The sequence below is a fragment of the Triturus cristatus genome, chromosome 5_1 (genome assembly GCF_964204655.1).
Source record: "Triturus cristatus chromosome 5_1, aTriCri1.1, whole genome shotgun sequence".
Lineage (NCBI taxonomy): Eukaryota > Metazoa > Chordata > Amphibia > Caudata > Salamandridae > Triturus > Triturus cristatus.
Genome location: NC_140587.1, coordinates 301,373,383 through 301,394,111, shown reverse-complemented (window position 1 = coordinate 301,394,111; position 20,729 = coordinate 301,373,383). Strand labels below are relative to the sequence as shown.

At 45.1% G+C, this 20,729-nt stretch overlaps 1 protein-coding gene across 2 annotated transcripts in view; it reads right to left on the bottom strand.

Annotated features, from left to right (window-relative positions):
* ATAD2 (ATPase family AAA domain containing 2) overlaps window positions 1-20,729 on the bottom strand; it is a 424,041-nt gene that overhangs the window by 329,707 nt on the left and 73,605 nt on the right. For both annotated transcript variants that reach the window (XM_085604996.1, XM_085604998.1), the window contains exons 8-14: window positions 17,706-17,826; window positions 16,188-16,295; window positions 15,949-16,057; window positions 13,893-14,008; window positions 12,875-13,049; window positions 12,706-12,794; window positions 7,873-8,032 (exon numbers count right to left, since the gene is read on the bottom strand). In XM_085604996.1, coding sequence (XP_085461122.1) covers window positions 7,873-8,032; window positions 12,706-12,794; window positions 12,875-13,049; window positions 13,893-14,008; window positions 15,949-16,057; window positions 16,188-16,295; window positions 17,706-17,826 — 878 coding nt within the window. The remainder of the gene's footprint in view (window positions 1-7,872; window positions 8,033-12,705; window positions 12,795-12,874; window positions 13,050-13,892; window positions 14,009-15,948; window positions 16,058-16,187; window positions 16,296-17,705; window positions 17,827-20,729) is intronic.

Here is a 20,729-nt window from a genome sequence, read left to right as displayed (position 1 = left end):
AGACCAGGAAGGGGAACCAGTCGGCGACACACAGGGAACGACAAAACTCCACGACATCCCTATCACAGAGTGTGACAACACCCATCAGGAACAAGGGCAGAGGCACAGCCAGAAGTATCAACAAACCTATCCTCCCATGTGACAACGGGGAGGGAAAAGGGGGCAGCCTAACAGAAAGAGGGAAAGAATGTACTCGTAGAAGACACAGCCACCCACAGGGAAGCGAGTGCAAAAGACCAAATTACAAGCCCTTGAAGAACGGGGAGGTAGGGCGGGCCGTGAAGGAATCTGCGGCTAGAATAGTCTCTACCAGATACATCGTTACCAAAGGTAAGTAACTCGTACATCTGATAGAGACTACTAGCCGCAGATTCCTTCATGTAGAATAGATACCCAAGCCATACCCAAGGGGAAGGAGGGTCTGCAAAAGGACCCCACCCACCTGGGCAGAACAGAGGACCGCCCGGGGGCAGAGTCCAAAAACAGGACGAGGAGCCCCGTCCCCTAGGCAAAGGGAAACCCCCGCCAGCAGGAGGCCACCAACCCCCAGGAGGGGGAGGGGGGTTCAGGAAATGAAGAGAAGAAGATAGCCTGTCCTCACTCGTCATAGGAAACCAGGCAAGGCACAAAGAGGCCAAACACCCCACGCGAGGCGACAAAACCTACGCCCAAGGCCAAGGAAAGGAGCACCGAAGGAGACGAGCAACCTAGATACTCGAAAGAGAAGAGAGGCAGAGCAAAGGCAATCCCAGACAGGATGGCGCCGGCAGCAAGAAACAGGCGGGAAAAGGGGAACTCACGGTCACCCAGGAAGAATCTTCCAACACCCTGCAGGGACAAACTACGCCCACCAGAGATGTCCAGAGCGCAGCGAAGGATAAACGCCGCCAGCTCCCGACCATCCAAGACATGGTGTCTCAAATCCACACAGGCACCCTCCTGAGAAGCGACAGACATAAGGGACTCCGCCGAGTCCCACAAGCAAGAAGTGGCATTAGCCAAAACACACATTGTGTTAAGGGCCCGCAGAGCCGCACTGGTTGAGGCAATCATATTGCGCACCCAGGAGTCCAGCAAGCGAGCCTCCCGTGACGGGGGAAGACAGAAGCAGCGGAAAAGCAGGAAAGGCAGACTGCAAAAGGGGACCTCTGGTCGAAGGGTGAAGAGAAAGGCACACCAGATCACACGGTGGCGATGCAGAAGGTGCTGAGGCACCAGGTCCCCTGTTGCGAGACGGCACCAAGTCCCCAAGAGAAAAGAGTGGAGTATAACCTCGAAGGGAAGCAACAGTTCCCTACCACCAGAGCCCTGATGGAGAACCTCCAGAACATGATCTGCAGGAAAATGGGTAGCTGGATCACCCATGCGCAAAATTCCCACAGCCGTAGAAACAGCGCGGGCGAAAGCCGCACCCGCCTCCGTAGGGCCCCGCGGAGGGGAAAGCAGCTCCTCGCTAGGTGACGGCTGCAAGCTAAGGCAGCCATCCCCCCAAGCCAACGGGAGGGGGGGGGAGGAAGGACCAAGGCCGAAATGAAGAAAGAGGGACCATGGAGTGGGGGACTTGTGGCTCCTCCGGCGAAGACCGCGGTCGTGGAGACTGCGAGGAGCCGCCTTTAGACGACGTAGGGGGAAAAGCCACGACACGGCGGCCCGTCTCCGGCGAGGATTACACCAGCAACCGCCGAACCTCTGGAGAAGAGGAGGCGTCCGAAGAATTGACAACGACCAGACGTCAGCCTGGCGCCAAAGAGTCCGCAACCTGAGGCAGAACACAGTCGCCGACCGGCACCGGTGGGGACGTCGGTGCGACCTCCAACAGAGCACACTGCACGGGAGAACGGAGGGACGAGAAGGGCCCGGGGAGGGACGAGGAGACCCCCCGCCAGGGCCAGCAGCTGCCGTAGCAGCATCACTATGGCCACAGACAAGGCAGTCGCCTGTCCCGAGGACCGAGGGGGGCTCGGGCAAGAAGGGCCCTCCGCCAACCCCTGCAGCGCCACCAGGGCCAGCAGCCGCCGGCACCATGGAGGCGTCACCTCGGCCAAGGCCGCAGCCCATCCCGAGAGGGTCTCAGGGGTGTGACCTGAGCCCCAGCGACCTCCCGCGACACCACATAGACTCCCACGGGAGTTTGCGGCAAAGTAGGGACCCCGAAGGGCCATACCCCAACGGCACCACATTCTCAGAGCCTGAATCCAAACCAGTCGGCGCTGGAGCCGGCAGCGACACCACGGAGGGCCCCGCACACTGCAAGGGATCCGCTGACGTCCCTGGAGGTGAAGGAGGAGACGCCAGCGAGGCCTGCAAAGCTACAGTATATGTCTCCATCTGGGATCTGGTTGCCCCCACGCCGGGAAACGGCGGATAAGGGGACGACACGCCGGGCCGCACAACCCGCGGAGAGCCCATGCCCCCAACAGGCCAGAATCCGACTCTCAGGGACAAACTGCAACACTTACCGAGAGGTGAGCGGCGCACTTGCGACCTGGGAGAAGATCGAAGCCGACGAGGGAAGCAGCGAGTCCGAGAACCCTCCTCAGGGGCTGGGCAAGAGGACGACGCCGACCTGGACACACGAGCCGAAAGAAGTTTCATCCGGCGCTCACGCCGGGGTTTCGACCTTCATCTGATGGCACACCTCACAATCAGTGGAGTTGTGATGCTCCCCCACACACCACATACAGATGAGGATCCATCACCAACATAAGGCGGCCACACGACGAACAAGTTTTAAAATCCGATGGCATTCGCACACTGTTCCCACACACGCGTCAATAGCATATGGGAAAGGCCTAAACAGGCACTGAGAACAACCCGGAACCGCGTTGCACGCAGAAAAGGAAAAAACTGACATAGGCGTGCCGGGGCGGGACTTGTGTCCTGGCTGACATCACGTGCGCGGACAACACCTGGGCGGAGTCACGTGATGTCGTCAACCCCCCCCCCCCCCCCCCCAAAGTTGCTGGGCAAAAAGTTTTCCGGACCCAGTCTCACAGCTGGGGATAATTCTACGTGAAGGAATCTGCGGCTAGTAGTCTATCAGATGCCCCTTTTTCAGTTATTAACAGGGTTTTAGATTTAGACAGAGCTAGTTTGTAATTCTCTTTTCCCACGTCATCATACTGTGACCTCTATTGTCTCTCTAGTCTCCTACAGTTTTGTTTTTGTAATCTCAAAATCACAATCCAAGCACACAGCAGACTGGGATCGAAATGCAACAAGACCACAAACTAACCAGCTTCTGCAAAACTCTAACAAGTTAATGTCAGTACAACCCGCTGTCAATTGCAACACTATGCCCGTACAACCAGAACATCTCAAACCACCTCCCCTTCAATAAAAACCCTAGAAACCTGGCTACTTTTAGAGATATTGAGGACATGCCAAACAAGGACTGCAAGTAGTGCAAACGTCCCCTTCATTCACCCCAATGACATGCTCCAGATGGATGAGGAAACAGCCAGGAGGAACAGAGCCAACAGATACCACACAAACACTTGGTTCAAACAGACACTAGGCGGGACTCGGGAAACTGGAACAGCTGTGCAGAAGTAGAGGAATTAAACAAATAAAGTGTGTATGCTTGAGATAAAGGTATGGAGTACTGTGTCTTGTAAATTGGCGCCCAAACCTCTAATCAGGTTATATGACAAGCTGCAGATTATATGCCAATCCCCACCTCAAAATGGTCTGGTGCAACAGTTGATGTAAGAGGTAATACGGAATCATAAGGCCAGAAAACTCAGATTGCTCTCTTGTGTAAGAAAGTGGCTCTGTATATACTGTTCCCAAATAGGTACAGTGTGCAGAGGCTAAAGTTAGATATAACCTTACTCTCTAAAGTGGTAGCTTGGTCGAGCAGTAAGGCAGTATCAAAGGACAGTGTAAAACACTTGTTGTACACACTCAGTCAGCAAATGGTCTCACACACTCAAGAACTCAACTCTAGACCAATGGTTTGTATATAAAAATATATGGTTGTTTTATTTTAGAGCCAATAGGTATCAAAATATACTTTCTCAGAATGATATGCTTTAGATAAATGCTTTCAATAGGCAATAGACTTGAATACAGTAGCTACAGTTGTTGCAATTGGCAACACAATTTCAAACAATTATATATTGAGCTCAATGGGAATCTTTGTATATGCAATGAGTTACTTTTTGGATTACATTTCCTACCACAGAATTGGATCCTAGATTCAGTCCTGGGACATTTCCTGGAAACCGGTGATTAAAAACGTTTTGGTTACAGGTATGATTTTTAAGGAATATTATTGTATTTTAAAAGTTGACACTTGGAAACTTTTTCACATAGAATCACCAATGTTATCCTATGGGAGGAAATTCACTTAGCAGGTAAGTGGGGTTATCGTTACTTTTTCTTACTCCGTGTTGGATCCTGGATCCAGCACTGGTGCATCTCCTGTAAACAGTTGAAAGAATACGTTTTTGTTATAAAGGCAATTTTTAATGAATATTTGCGAGTTGCAAAAATCGACACTTAGAAGAATTTCTGGTGAAAACCAGGCAATGTTATCCTATGGAGGATAATCAAATTAGCGGTAAGTACAGTTAGGATTACTTTTCAGGGTCAGTGCTGGGCACAAAGATCCAGCACCGGGATCTCTCCTGATAACAGGTGAGTAATTTCGTTTTCAATATTCAGCTGATTTTAGATGAATATTTTAAAGTTTCAAAACTCGACACTTAGAAGAATTTCCAAGTGAAACCAGTCAATGTGACCCTATTGAAGAAAAGAGTTATCGGCTTTTGGGCAAGTACTCAACTGGCAGAGTTAAGGTTCTGGGCATAGACTCAGGGGTCTCCCAGGGTCAGGTAAGCACAGTTGTTACACCCTCAGCAGCACAGGGGCAGCCGGATGCAGAGTGAGTTAGGCCCAATGTTATCCTTTGGGAGGCAGGGGCCCCCTGGTTGGTGGCTGCTGGCTAGCAGGCCACGCGGCTGTGGGAGCTGGGCACTTGCTCAGGGCAAATGGGGAAGTAGGTTAGAGAAGAAGTAGCACTGCCAGGGCCACTCGGGCGGCTGGGTGCAGGGTGATTTTGAGTCGTCGGGCGATCAATGGATGGCAATGGAGAAACTCAAGAACGAACAAAGGCTGCAAGCTCGGGGACGAAGAGTCTTCAGGTGCGACCACCACTTCGAGAGGTAAGTTGGGTAGTTGGAGGATAGGTAGGCACCCAGGAGTTGGGCACAGGGGGCCACCGGGATGCAGGGGTGCCTTTTGGCATCGGGAACTTTTACCCTCTGCTGGTCACGGTTTGAGGAGTCCCTGCTTCTGAGGCTGCAGGAGTCGTCCGGAGCGTCGAGGTGGGTCCTTGGGTGCTGGACTCTGGGTCACAGTCGCCGGGGAGGGGGGGGACGTCCTCGCGGTCTTTGTCCACTTAGGCACAGGCCAGGCTTGGTGGGTGCAGAGTGTGCAGGGTTCGCGGTTCCTGGCTGGTGCCAGAGGTTGTTGATTGTTGTTGAGCAGGACCACTGCTCATGGGAGTCCCAGTCTTTGTAGAGTCACAAGGCAGTGGGGTCCTCCGGGGTTTTTGAGGTTGCGGACCACTGGAGATGCCAGAGTTTAGCAGGAGCAGGTTTGAGGGTCGACAGGCCTGTAGGACTGGGGCCAAATCAGTTGGCGTCTTCCTCTTGTTAGCAGCTGCACGGCAGGGTTTCTTGATCTCCTTGCTGGTTTCGGATTCTGGATCTGAGGAAGGAAGGTTCAGGGTGCCCCTAAATACAAAATTTAGGGGCGTTACAGATAGGTAAAGGGCAGGGACCAATGGGTCCCTTCCCTGGGGTGGGTACACCCCCTATCATGCCACTCTCCTGTGGGAGGGGGGGCAGTAGCCTAGTCCTGATTATGCAGGGCTCCCCATCTCCAAGATGGCGAGAGCCCGGAGATGTGCTTCACCTCCCCTCCCCCACCACAGGGGTGGGGTTGGCAGAGGCTGGCACACTCCCTTTCCTCCCTTGGGGTTTCCCGCCAGTGTGGGAGGGTCAAAACCGGTGGGGGCCAGTTGCCGAGTACAGCAAGTGGCCTGGAGAAGCTCACAAAGGCGGCATGCCTTTGAAGCTTCCCATGCCCATCCAGAGGAGACCTAGCACCTCGCCCAGGATGAGCATTGTTGCAGGCCCAGGAGAGTGGTTGGCTCTCTACCCAGGGATCCAGCAACATGTCTGCTGTGTGGCAGCCTAGGCAGCCCCTCAGACAGGGCGTGAATTGTAGGTTAGGTTCAGGGTGCAACTCTAAGTTGCCCTCTGTCGTGCATTGTACATAAAATCCCACACTGGCATCAGTGCGGGTTTAATGTGTTGAGAAGTTTGATCCCAAACTTCTCAGTCTTCAGTGTTTCCATCATGGTGCTGTGGAGGTAGTGTTGACGACCTCCCAGCACCATATACTCTTAAGGGCAGGACTGCACTTAGTGCCCAGGAATGGACCTGGGTACTGTAGGGGCACAGGGCTCATGCGCCTGTACCCACACCACTGGCATAGGGCACCCAGCTAGAGGGGTGACTGAGGTATGCCAGGGCAGTGTGTGTTGTGGGCATGGCACACAGGGATGTGTGCCATGTTGTCTGCTTTGTTGTGCACCAAGACACTCAGCCTGCAAAGGCAGTGTGTGTGTGTCAGGGTAAAGGGCCTCTAAGGGTGGCACGATAAGTGCTGCAGCCCTTAGGGGCCTTCTCTGGTCACAAGGCCATGGGTACCTAGGGTACCATTTACCCGGGGCGGACGTGGCCAGAGATGCCAATTGGGTTTAGGCGGTCATGCAGTTTTAGGGAAGGAACACAGGCCCTGGGTACCGGATTGGCAGGAGCCCAGGGCACACTCAAAGTACATCAGCAATTCAGCAAAAAGTGGGGGCATACCATGCAAGAAAGATGGCACTTTCTCACATCTTGCGCTTAGAAACAGTGTCAAAGGGAGTTAAGGGATTTAATTACATTTCATCAACCTCAGACAGAACATAATGTTTTCTATAACATTAGCCAACTTGCGTCTTAACATCCAGAGTGATCTCTAGTACAGAACAGGATCCTTGAAGGGATTCATCTTGTAACCCAACCACTTGTTCAATTCTAAGAGGTCTAATGAATGCCAGGACAGAAGGTAATAAATATTAGTGTACTACAGACCTCGGGAAAGGGGTAGGGATGGAGTACAAAAATTTAGGCCTTTAACCAAGATTTCAGTCTCAGAATGACAATATCAGGGAGGATCAATATTGAAAACCCACCTGCTATCAACATTCTCCCCTTTTCCCTAGTGATAAAAAATGTTGCAGGTTAGGACCAAAACTCAATACCATTTTTCTTTAAAGAACCCCAGCATGTACTCTAAATACAAAAGAGCTGAATGAGCACAATGTCACCATGCAAAGGTGCAGACACAGTAAGTTTGGTGCAGAACCTGCCAATCATGACTAGGCTGGAAATATATATGGGAGCAAGTGTGTGTGCCTTGTGGGGGACAAGTGAGTACATTTTTCCACAGCACTCTTAATTTGTTTGAAAGAAATAAAAAGGTCTCTTGCTGATCACAAAAAAACAAATGGTAACGAGCAAGAGGTGTGCAATGAGGAGGCTAACAATGCATGCACATAGCCTACTCTTTTCAGTCAGACTTTATAGTAAAATGTAGTGCTCGAAATTAAAGTCAAAAGACAAAGCCTTTCAGGAAACAAGAAGGTAGATCTAAATGGTAGTGCCATCATTCTCCTGACAAATCTGAGTAAGAAAACAATTGTACATGGCTGAGGTGGTACGTTACAGTTTAACAAAATGTTACATTATTTGCATAACTGAAAAAACACTTAGAATGTTAGTTATGGTCTTATAACTGAAACATACTACTTACATCTTTGTCAGGTAAGCTGAAAAGAAATTCTCTATCAAAGCGGCCAGGTCGTCTCAAAGCAGGATCTATGGAATCCAACCGGTTTGTGGCTCCAATTACAACAATTTCACCACGACAATCTAATCCATCCATTAGAGCCAAGAGTGTGGATACTATGGAGCTAAAACGAGAAAAAGGTCAATATTTAATTGGATTCCACAGAGTGCACATCGAGTTTTCCAAAAGATATGATAGTTCTATCAGGCTAACACAATGATAGAATACCATACATGTATCAGTAGTGAAACCTTCCATTGCACAGTAGCTGCAGAAGGCTCCCTCACACGGAGCATGTAACAAGTGAAGCAGTAGCACATTCTCTCTCATGAACAGGTTCAGTATGGGCAGGAGATCGCTCTCCCTGTGACATTGTCACCAATACACACTTGATCGCATCCCACTCCCTGACGAATAAGTTATTTGCTTTCTATAAAGCTCTATCTGGTGCTCCAACTGCAGATTCCTCCTTTAGAATCTCCCCAGGTACCAGATTGGACCCGGACACAGTTGCACTACCTCCTGTGTTTGACAGATGGTGCTATTTGACTCTGCCAGGACTCCATACTTGCTCCAAACGGGACTACTCAGAGCCATGTATAGCCCCCTCACCCCATGCTTGGATATCCATGTTCTCATTTATTTTACACACTCTCAGACATGGAGCATTGCTCACAAGATTGAATGTGTATTGGCAGGGAGCAAAACTTGGCAGCGTTACACTCAAGAGAAAGGGGAGGTGGGTGGCAAGGAATATGACATTGAGCATCCAGCAAAAAGCATTACCAAAAGGTTAGTAACGTGTTTTTGAAGGATACTTCGAAATGCAGATTCCTTACCTTATGAATCCATAGCAAAGCTATGAGGTGGATCGGAGAAATGGACCCAACGTCTTACCTTGAAGGATAAGAGCAGGACAGTGTGCAAAATCAAAATTACCCTCTGTGTGAACTTGACAATTGATACAGTAGTGCGTTATGAAACTATAGGTACAAGCCCAACGTGGCCGTTAAGCAGATGGTCCAGACTTAGCACCCCGAGCTAGGGCCGTAGAATCACCATTCAACACCGGTAAAATGAGCTTTAAGGTCTGCGACCCTTTTTTAGCCAAACTGTAACTGTTTGGTGCAAAGGGCATTTTGAAGCAGGAAGTTTAGTTACTGGACTGCCTTTCCTTTTTTCGCGAGTTAAGCACACAGGGGTAACCCTATAACCCAAGGAACCTGGGCCTCATCAATATATATGAACAATGGTTCCGTAGGGAAAACAATTATTTACAATTGAGATAGATCAATTAAACATAACACACAGCATTTGATGATCTAGCAAGCAATTAATCTTAAACAATGAATAATAATTCAAAAAAACGTAATAATTTATTTTTTGTATTTCATATGAATTTCAAATCATTCATCAACTCCTTTGGGTATGTACAAGAAATGAAACAGGCTGTATATACAATAATATTTGCAAGAAAGTGACGCAGTGACAAAGTGAATAAGGTGACTCGGTGTGATAGTGAAAATGTGAATATTTACAATGTTATGTACGTGATTGTCAATAAAATACACAAAGTTCTCTTTACACAAAAAGTCCTCAGCTGACTTATGGATAGGTAATAACCCTTGTAAGGCACGAGTCCTGATTTATCTGTATATACAAGGAATTCCAATTAGTGCGGGACTGTGGAACCGTCAACGTTTCGACCCTATATCAACCAGTTGTTCTATACAGTCATATCGGGTCTTCTTCAGGACACGGGGGGTGTATAACAGCCTAATTGTAGGTGATAGGACAAATGTCCAACAGTATGACGTGGTTGCCGCTCAATTTCAGTCAGAAGAGACTACCAGTGTTGTAGAAGATCTAGATTCGTCTTCGTCTAGTTATTTAATCTTTTTCTTCTTTTTCCATTCAGATTAACGAGCCCGGTGTGAATCGCTGACTTCAGGGTAGATACTTTGTACTGCAGGAGGCACGGTCATCAGGATACAATTTCGACTGATGTTTTCAGTATATTTTCTTAATCTCGGGGAGTCCGTCTGAAGCACGCCACCTGTGAAGAAAAAGATTAAATAACTAGACGAAGACGAATCTAGATCTTCTACAACACTGGTAGTCTCTTCTGACTGAAATTGAGCGGCAACCACGTCATACTGTTGGACATTTGTCCTATCACCTACAATTAGGCTGTTATACACCCCCCGTGTCCTGAAGAAGACCCGATATGACTGTATAGAACAACTGGTTGATATAGGGTCGAAACGTTGACGGTTCCACAGTCCCGCACTAATTGGAATTCCTTGTATATACAGATAAATCAGGACTCGTGCCTTACAAGGGTTATTACCTATCCATAATTCAGCTGAGGACTTTTTGTGTAAAGAAAACTTTGTGTATTTTATTGACAATCACGTACATAACATTGTAAATATTCACATTTTCACTATCACACCGAGTCACCTTATTCACTTTGTCACTGCGTCACTTTCTTGCAAATATTATTGTATATACAGCCTGTTTCATTTCTTGTACATACCCAAAGGAGTTGATGAATGATTTGAAATTCATATGAAATACAAAAAATAAATTACGTTTTTTTGAATTATTATTCATTGTTTAAGATTAATTGCTTGCTAGATCATCGAATGCTGTGTGTTATGTTTAATTGATCTATCTCAATTGTAAATAATTGTTTTCCCTACGGAACCATTGTTCATATATATTTCCTTTTTTCGCACCAGTAAACCCAATGAACAGTTTGTACTCCCTAATCCCGTCACCGAACAAGCTAAGGTAACTCCATGGATCCAACCACTGAAGCCTCTTCAGATTGATGTCATGGGGAAAAGGCTTGGGGCATAGTGGGCTGCCCCATGTGGAAAGGTGAAACCCCTATCAAAAGATAGGATGCAAGTCTCCGAGGTCAGCCTATCAGGAAAAAAAGTTAGTACACTAAGGCTGAACTGGCAAGGCCTACAGATGACCAATTGCACAGAGGTGAGGTCTTTGAGAAACATTTGTCAAGGTCACAAGCCTAAGAATGCAAGTTATGGAGAAGATCAAAGGAAGCACATCAAAAAAGTTATGACCAAATTAAGAAATCCCCCCCTGTGGCATAATTAAGTGGAGGTGGTGATGGAGGGGGATAGGGGGTTGTTTGAAGGGGGTACATGGAAGCACGTGGGAGAGGGTGTTACCGAACCAGAAGGAAGTTGTCCTATACATAGAGTTGTGCCTTGGCTACGATGTGTGACTAAACAAAAGATATCCAAAGTTAAATCCCATTCTACAGCTGAAACTGGATCTGGAGCCAGAGAGTGTGCCAATGCAAGGGTAAGCTGGTAACATCTACAGTAGACTAGTGAGGGCAATGCTTGACGCTAGAGGTGGAGTGGGCTGACTTCGTTGAAGGTCAGTCAGAGCCGGAGACTGGTCAGCTGAAAGTGGGTATGGGGCCTCTGACAGACCAGGTGGGCCAGTAGGCACACTAGAGGAAGCCAAGATGAATTCCTCAACTTGCTGCTAATTTGACAGTGGCTGGGACCTCTGGCGCACTTGCTCCAGATTTAGAATTGGGTCAGAGGAAGACGGTGAGACTTGTCTGGTTTCTCAAACGCAGACTGCGTGACATCGTACTACACAGGAACGTCTAGATGGCGAAAATTCTTGTTTGCTCTTAATATGTTCCTCCCTTGACTGGTCTTTCAACTTCGAGTTACTTAATCAGGGCAATGTGGACCAGGCGTGGCGACGCAATCGCAATAACTCAGCTTAGTGTGTGAAGCATAGAGCTTGGCTTTCCACTTCATAATGGCTTTGGACTGCATCAGGAAGCACTTAGTCTCAGGACATGTTTGGAGACGAGACATCACAGGCAAAGGTCATGCAGGTCCTTAGACATCAGTTTCTGGCATGAACGACATTTCTGTACACTTCAAAACCATTCATTAAAGCAAAAATGTTTCATAAAGAAAAAAAAAAAAAAAAAAAAAAAGAGGTAGCGCGATCTGCACTGAAGTGTATGAAAAAAGGGAACTTATGTCAGTTTGAAGGGGCGGTCATTATATACGATCCCATGCCAGAAGACAGGACGGAAGGTGGTTGGGATTTACAAGAGGAGGAATCTAATCTTTTTCAACATATCTGTGGTGAGGGAACGACTGGTAATAAGACCAAAGTAATGATGGATAGAGATAGAGATATGAAGCACAAGGCAGGCTATTCTTGCTCTATGCTGTAAAATAATCTTTCACTTCAGTCAACAGGCCCTAGACATAGACCGAAGGTAATGTGCTAAAATAAAAACCTCCAGTTTTCAGCTGGCTACAGTGTATTTCCAGGATGGATTGAAACCACAGTAATTGCAAACTAATTTTAGCAAAACCTAAACATTAGCGCAGACCAGCAGAAAAAGTAAACCCAACTGAAATACTTTTGGATAAATCAGTACCTGAAAGTTTTCCTTTTAGGACTATTGGTGAGGGTTGTCCAATAATGTAGCAAAAGCAAGGCCAGATGCACAAATTAGTTATATTTCATTACTGGGGGTGGGTCCTGTTCTACTAGCCTTCCTGGGAAGGACTACAAAAAACTGGAACAGAACACTGAGGGATAATAGCAGCCCGGATTGCCGATTGCTATATGATAACAAGAATGTTTTAATTTTCTCTTTGACAGTTAAAGCAATCATTGTCCATGTACTTTGTCGTTCAGCAAGTAGCATATGCCATACCCATCCCACTTCTTGAACAAAACCCTGAGACTCACTTTTTAATGATATAAACAGACCCTCACCTGTGAATCTGATCTTGTCTGCTAGATCGGACAGGAGCCAAGCCATCAATCTCATCAAAGAAAATAATAGAAGGTCGCATTTGATGGGCCTATAAAAAAAGAAAAGGCGGTAAGTGAAGGAGTGCATGAATAAGAAATTAACACTTCCACACAGAACCATATACCGTACCTGATCAAACAGTAAACGAAGCTGCCTTTCTGATTCGCCCACCCATTTGCTTAGACAGTCGGCGCCTTTTCTCATAAAGAAGGCAACTTTTTTATCCCCTTGACTGCATTCATTTGCAAGGGCCCGGGCAACCAGGGTCTTTCCTGTTCCAGGAGGACCATAAAACAAACAACCTCTGTAGAGAAAATAATATTTGCAAATTTCACAAACTTTAAGTTGAAATGTACAGTTTGCAATAGATCACTTTTGCCATGGTATGCACAAACCTTCTGCAAATATTAGGATAAAGGGGTGATATACAAGGTTGGATACATACACAAACTGCCCAGGTATTACAAAATGTATGCAAGTTTCAATGTACTCCGCTCAGGATATAGATGGGTTCTATATTACTGGAACATCTCATTCAACATTCACCTGCTCATTCTGCTCAAGCACTAAAAGGTCACTAAGCTCTTTCTTGGGGATTTATATATTAATTTCAAGCGACAACCGAGGGGAATTACAGTAAGACTGCAAATTGACAGCATGGCTTCTTAATATTCTCTTGCACAGTAATTCAAACTCTATGGCTCATGTCGAAGATCTTGCAACTTTAAATACTTTTATAAAAGTACTGATAGCGACCTAGATGACGACTTTTAGTTACTGTACTATAGGATTTGGTTAACGAATTGCAACCAATTTCATAAGCAAGTTGCAGGTTATTGAATGTTCTCCAAGGGGAACTGGAATTATGTAGTTTCCAGGATCCATGTAATTTTTATTTTTCTGACTATGGAGTGTATACAAATGACTGTAAAGCATGAATAGGGCAGATAATACACAGAACACCACTGGCAAAGAAGCAATTAATTATAGGTAATCTTTTTCTTAGAATAGAATGGCCACTCATTACTCCTTCAATTGCCAATACAAATAGTAATGTCAAGTTGGATGGTGCTAGCCGAGCCTAGAAAATTGATAAAAACTACTAATGATAAAAAAACAGGACTAGAGATTCTAATACCAAACTTACCTCGGAGGCTGAATTTTAAAACGTTCAAAGATTTCAGGATATAATAAAGGAAAAACCACCATCTCCTTCAAAGCAGCAATATGGTTAGCAAGTCCTCCAATAGAGTCAAATCGCACCTAACACGAGAGGAAAAACAGAAAACTTAACTTTTAAGCACGGAAGAGGGCTGACATTACTGTGCTTTAACCGTTGTGGGATTCATTTAACTCCGATCATTCTCTGTAGTACAGATTGCAGTTTACAGGTGAATGCATACGGATAGCTGAAAGCTTTCCAAGGCTGATGTTTAAATGTCCTGCTTGTCTGACTGCCCTGTAAAGTTCCTACTGCGAGTTCCTCTTGCCGGGGACAAATATCTGCTTTTTCCAGCTGATTCTTCAAGGCATGTCACATTTCAAACCCACCGTCCGTTCTATACAGTCCAATAATCCTACCCATGTCTAAGTTCCACCCACAAAAACCAGTCAGACCGCTGATTCTTGCTTCTTTCAGCTCCTTCACAACTCTTACTTTCAGGTCACTCTAGTCAACCAGAACACAAATGCAGCAGTGACCTTTTACCTGCTGCCCCTCCTACAACCCTTTGTGTGTCAATCGTATATGTTCCTTAACATTTCCTCCCGTTTCACTGAATTCATACTTGCTTAGCCCCATCTTATTAGCTTACACTTATCAAAACTAGGGACTTCAATGCTTTTGTGCTTGGGTCATAACTCCAGTTTTTCACATGAACAATATGCTTAAATATCTACTCTACTTTGAGCATCTTTAACATTAGGTTAATGATGGCTCACTGTACACACCTTTGAAAGCAGACTCTAGACCATTACTGGAGTGAGGATAGAGAAGTACAGCTGATAAGCACCAGCAGGCGTTACAATGAAATCAAGTTACATGTGCTGAGGGAGGGGACTACTAATGAACAATCAAGCAAGTATGACCAAATGATTCAGTCATTGTCACTATATTGACGTACACATTGCCAATGACTGTTTGGTTTGCAAATGGTAGGCAATGGTATTACCAAGTCTACAACCCAATAAAAGTATGCAAAGGATTTAGGCAATCTGCCTAGATTGATAAATAGCTAGGAATTATTGTAACAGTTTGAAAAAGCTAAACTACAAGGGACTCTTATTTAACTAGGAATCTCCAACCTCATCTGTAATAAAAGCTACTTTTGTTCAATGAAAATCATACCGAACTACTAATATTAGTGTTGTAACAGTGACCACACAAGACAAAAATACATTAATTGCCACTATATGTACGATTACCAGCAGTGATCACTTCAGTTCATCAGGCACTGCTGCAGAAGTAATGTAAAAATGCTCCATCACTGTGGATTGGCTGCATGTAAATGATACATTACAGCCATTGCTACAATGTCCATGGCACCATGGTAATAGTATGTGTAATAAGTCCTCCCAAAGCAGCATGTTTTATAACAGATATATCCGCTTTAAAGATGGGAAATTCAAACATGTTTCTCCAAAAATCAGCTTGTGATGCAAAAACAGCTACTTTTAGGGCTTGGTGGGCTACCAGTAACTCAAGTGCTACTCAGACGACTGGACTAGACAAACTGTGCAGCATATCCATTGAATACTGTTCAACACATGCATCCCTACTCTAAAGTTGCTGAGGAGCAGGGCTCCTCAACAACATTGGAGAAAATTTACTGGACGTTGCAATTAATCATGTTGCTTCTTGTCTTTATGAAGTGGTGGCTGTTAGCGGTGTAAGCCATTCTACCAAAAATATCAGCTTTTTGGCCCAAGAGTAATTCAGGTCTAAGAAAAGCACCTACCTTTCTTGTCCATACCTACTCTAGCAGACTTCTCTAGCTTTATAAAGGAGTGGATAAGAGGGAGCTCATGCTGAAGGAAGATTAAATAGTTTTCCTACGGGTTAAGCATAATAAAAGCCCAATGAAGAGGTGCAAGTATGTATGCAAACTGCTACAAACTTGTGTGCAATTACTTAGAATATTTACATGTGCATTATTCTACAGTGTACGGAGGGCAAGTCAGGTTGCTCGAATGCAGGAACTTACAGAAGAATCTATTTGCATAGGATCAACATCAGCTAGACTGGCACCAATTTTTATGCGATCTTTGTGAATCCCCTTCATGTCTTCCTTCCGCATATTTAGAGGTAGACACCTATTTGGAACAATTAATAAAGATGGGAATTAATAAAGTACCACCACATTCAGATTTAGCAATTTTACATTTAATGAAAACTAATCTATAACCACTGGGCATCTGTAATTTCTCAGCTGTAGCAAATTACCTGCTTATTGATTTGTTCCGGCTTCGATTTCTCCGTCGCTCAAAGTGTTCATCAGAAGAGGAAGAGGAAGAGGATGATGTAGAATCACTGCTGTGGATAGCATGCCTCCTGCAAGAACAGGCAAACAAGATAATATTAAAACATCACAGGCATGGGCCCAGCTCACTAGTACTCAGTAAAAAAAACAAAGTAGCAAGAAGAAATAAATGTCCTACTTTCTGGACTGCATGAAACTGGCATTTCCAAACTCTGCCAAGGATCACAATTCATCTAGAAGCTGCATTAAAAACACTTGCATTTCAGTACTCTTTAGCTAGAGGGTCATCGATATAGCTGAACTGGGGAAGATGAAGTCTGAAAATCACGCTGTAGTGAAAAGACAGCAATCTTATCCAGCAAAATCGAATGGAGGCTGAGCTGTTTGCCACAATCCATATCATGGATTCATGTTTAAATGCACCATTCTCCTTCCTGTGAGTGAGATCTGCTCAAAACTAGTACAAAATGGGAGGTAAAAAGGCAGTGAAGATACACCAATGTACTACTTCCACCCTCCACTATAAGACCCTTTGGTTCCCATATGTTCATGTACTAAGGCACTACTGTCTACTAGTCAGAACCCCTTTCAAAAGCTCAAGCAGCAGATAGGAGGGGGTAAAAGCATAGGACACTAAGACTCTTCCATTGTCACTCCCTGTTAACATGGAGTACTGGCTTGAATAGCAAGAACTGACTGCTTTGGGTTAAGTTTCAAGATGCACCATAACATTTTTATTGGTGGCAGCCTTCACGGAGTACTTAGTCAGAAGAGAATCCCAGTCCTTGTGACTCACAAATGCAAATCCATATTAAGTAAGGAAAGAAAAATGGGATTCTACAATTCTTCAATACTGATTGTCAAATAGCCTTTAAGGCATCAATTAAAGATTTAGGAGCTAAAACAATGACTCATTAAAACGGACAAAATAACACCCGAAATTACCAAGTTACCATTAATTCAGGTTTTCAATGTCCTGGATTGTAAAAAAAAAAAAAAGTGTTGAAGTAGAAAAATCATTAAGTAAAATTAATAAACAAAGACCCAAATAAATATTTTAAGGTGGGGGCTTCACAGGAAATTCAAAACCTTAAACATTATAAAATGCCACACCTACGTACAGTGTGTTAAAATGACCTGTGCACATTAAGTGACAAGATGCACATTTCAATTAAGAAACAAGTTATTGTTCTCAGCTCCCACACCCATGTTTTTCCCCTTCACTGCATCAACATTTGAAGGCATGGAACTGTAAGGATCAAAATAAAATCAAAACCTGCAGAAAGTACTTGTAGAAGATGAGAATCTCATCAATCTTTTGTACATAGACCAATTTGTTGTGCTGCAGCCCTTGCTGGTACTTTAGGTCAGGCCAAGATCACTAGCACTAGTACTACTAACCATTCTTTAGTCAAAAGGTTAGTTCTAAAAACTTTAAAATGGAGTCCAAGCTGAATACCAAAGCAGGAGGTGAAACAAACCTGGTCTTTCTCCTTTTGCAGTACGGGCTTCGCGGGCCAGCAGATGAAAACCGATATCTTCGTCTTACAGGTGAGGATGGACCAGAATAAAATATTTTAGGTTTCTTCTGGTGACGGGGTTCTAATAAAAACAACAAAAAAAAATCATTAAAAAAAATATCCACCCCTTTTAATTTGATTGTTTTATTAAATGTTTATGTAGTGCACAGACCTAATGGTATAAGCAAGCGGTACAAGCAACAATATTGATGAAGAGCATCTTTGGAAAGATCACTTCGTCCCAACAGCATACTAACAAAGAACAGTATAGTTAATCAAAGGGAGGAGTGGGGCTTGTGGCGGAGACTCACAAAAGAGGCGAGGCATCTAGTGTTTTAAGTTAAAGTATACCCTCCTAAGAATTTATGATATTACACATTCATAACTGAAACTCATCTAGTCCTCACCAATCTCTAACAGTAGATAAATCTAACTTCACCTGGAAGAAAACACATTTTACATTGCCATCATTCATTAAACATTCATAAGTCATGTGTAGGATAAGTGCTCCCTGGACACTTACTATGCCTACCCTCCTCCATCCTCAATCAGATAAGATTTTAGAATCTGGTGGTGCTAAACACATGCAACATTAGTTGATCAGGAAGTAAAACCATTGGTATACAAAAATCAGAAGTGGTCTAGAGCATTCAGGCTTATGGTAACATGTCTAGGTCAAAAGAGCTGTGGTGGTGTCAGTGCGATAATTGTTGCTGTTCTTTTCTAGGCAGACATGAAGCCTATCATGGCACAGTGGGAAAGGTTATTCACTAATGGAGCAAGATCAGTGCTGTTGCTAATGTAATGCACTCCTGAATGGGAGTTTGTGAGAAAGTGCCCTCTTTCTGCATGGTATACCCCCACTTTTTGCTGATGTTCTTTGACCGAGTGTGCCCGGGGCTCCTGCTAATCAGGTACCCAGGGCCTACATTCCTTCCCTAAAATTGCATTAAAGCCTAAACCAAATGTCACCCCAGGCCACAGGTAGGCCCCTGGTAAATAGTACCACAGGTACCCAGGGCACTGTGACCAGGGAATGCCCCCAAGGGCTGCAGCACTTAGTGTGCCATCCTTAGAGGTTTTGTACCCTGACACACACTGCCTTTGCAGGCTGCGTGTCATGGTGCAGAATAAAAGTGAAGAGTCAACATGGCACACATCCCTGTGTGCCATGCCTACAACCCACTGCCCGGGCCTAGATCAGCCACCCCTCCAGCTGGGTGCACTATGCCAGTGATGAGGCTAAAGGTGCATAAGCCCAGTACCCAAGTCCATTCTTGGGCATTGTAAGTGCAGTGCTGCCATTAAGAGTATATGGTGCTGGGAGTATGTAATTATGAACTCCACAACACCATAATGGCTACACTGAAAACTGAAGTTTGGTACCAAACTTCTCAGCACATTAAACCCACACTGATGCCAGTGTGGGATTTAAAATAAAATGTACAACAGAGGGCATCTTAGAGATGCCCCCTGAAACTCGACCAACTTCTAGTGTCCCGGCTGAGTGGCTGCTTAGGCTGCCATGAGACATTTTTCTGGACCCCTGGGTCGAGAGCCTGCTGCTCTCGGGGACCTGAAACAATGCAAATCCTGGGACGAGGTACCAAGCCTCCTCCCCCAGGATGGGCAGGGTTCAAAAAGGGGGAACTTCAAAGGAATGCCGCCTTTGTGAGCTTCCCCAGACCACCTGCTGCTTTCAGCAACTGGTCCCCACTGATTCTGCCCCCCACTTTGGGCAGGAAAACCAGCGGGAAAAACAAGTGAGGGAGAGAGGTATGCCCACCTCTGCCAACTCCACCCCTCAGGTGGGGAAAGCGAGGTGAAGCACAACTCAGAGTCCCCGCCATCTTGAGGATGGGAGGACCCAACCAACCAGGGACAGGCTCATGCCCCCCTCCCAGTGGAGGGGGGTGTACCCACCGCAGGGAAGGGACCCATTAGTCCCTGCCCTCTACCTACAACGCCCCTAAATCTAGTATTTAGGGGGCACCCTGAACCTGGCTTCCTCAGATGCACAAACGACAAAGAAGTGTGAGAAAGTGGCTCTGTATATACTGTTCCCAAATAGGTACAGTGTGTACAGAGTCCAGATTCCTCAGAGGTTAAAGTTAAGATATAACCTTACTCTCTAAAGTGGTAGCTTGATCGAGCAGAAAGGCAGTATCAGAGGACAGTGTAAAGCATTTGTTGTACACACTAAGTCAGCAAATGGTCTCACACTCAAGAACTGAACTCTAGGCCAATGGTTTATATAAAAATATATGGTTGTTTTATTTTAGAACCAACAATAGGTATCAAAATATACTTTCTCAGAATGAGAGGCTTTAGTTAAATACTTTTGCAATATGCAATTGACTTTTGTAGGTAATAGTTACAGGTTGTTGCAATAGGCAACACAATTTCAAACACAATAATACATGGAGCTCAATCTGAGTTAAGTTATTTGCAATAGATTACTTTCAGGATTACTTTTCTAACTCCAGGACTGGATCCTAGATTCAGTCCTGGGACAGTTCTTGGAAACTACTAAATTCGTTTTAGTTACTGTTGTGATTTTTAGGCAATATTTTGCCATTTTAAAAGTTGACAGAAGAAATTTCATAGAAAAACAGTCAATGGTTTCCTACGGAAGAAAATTCAAGTTACGGGTAAAGTATGTTCTCGTTACTTTTGTAATCCAGGGCTGGGCTCCTAGGCTCAGTACTGGGACCTCTATCTAAAACAGGTAAGTAATTACGTTTTCACAGTTGGTACGATTTTTAAAGAATATTTGTAGCTTGCAAAAATCGACACTTAGGAAATCATTGACTGTTTTTCTGTGAAATTTCTTCTATGGAAGAAAATTGGGTTACTGGTAAGTACGGTTGTGAGTACTTTTCAGGGTCAGTGCTGGGCACCAAGATCTCTCCTAATAGCAGGTGAGTATTTCAGTTTTCGTTACTCGGTTGATTTTAGGTGAATATTTTAAGTTTTAGAAACTCC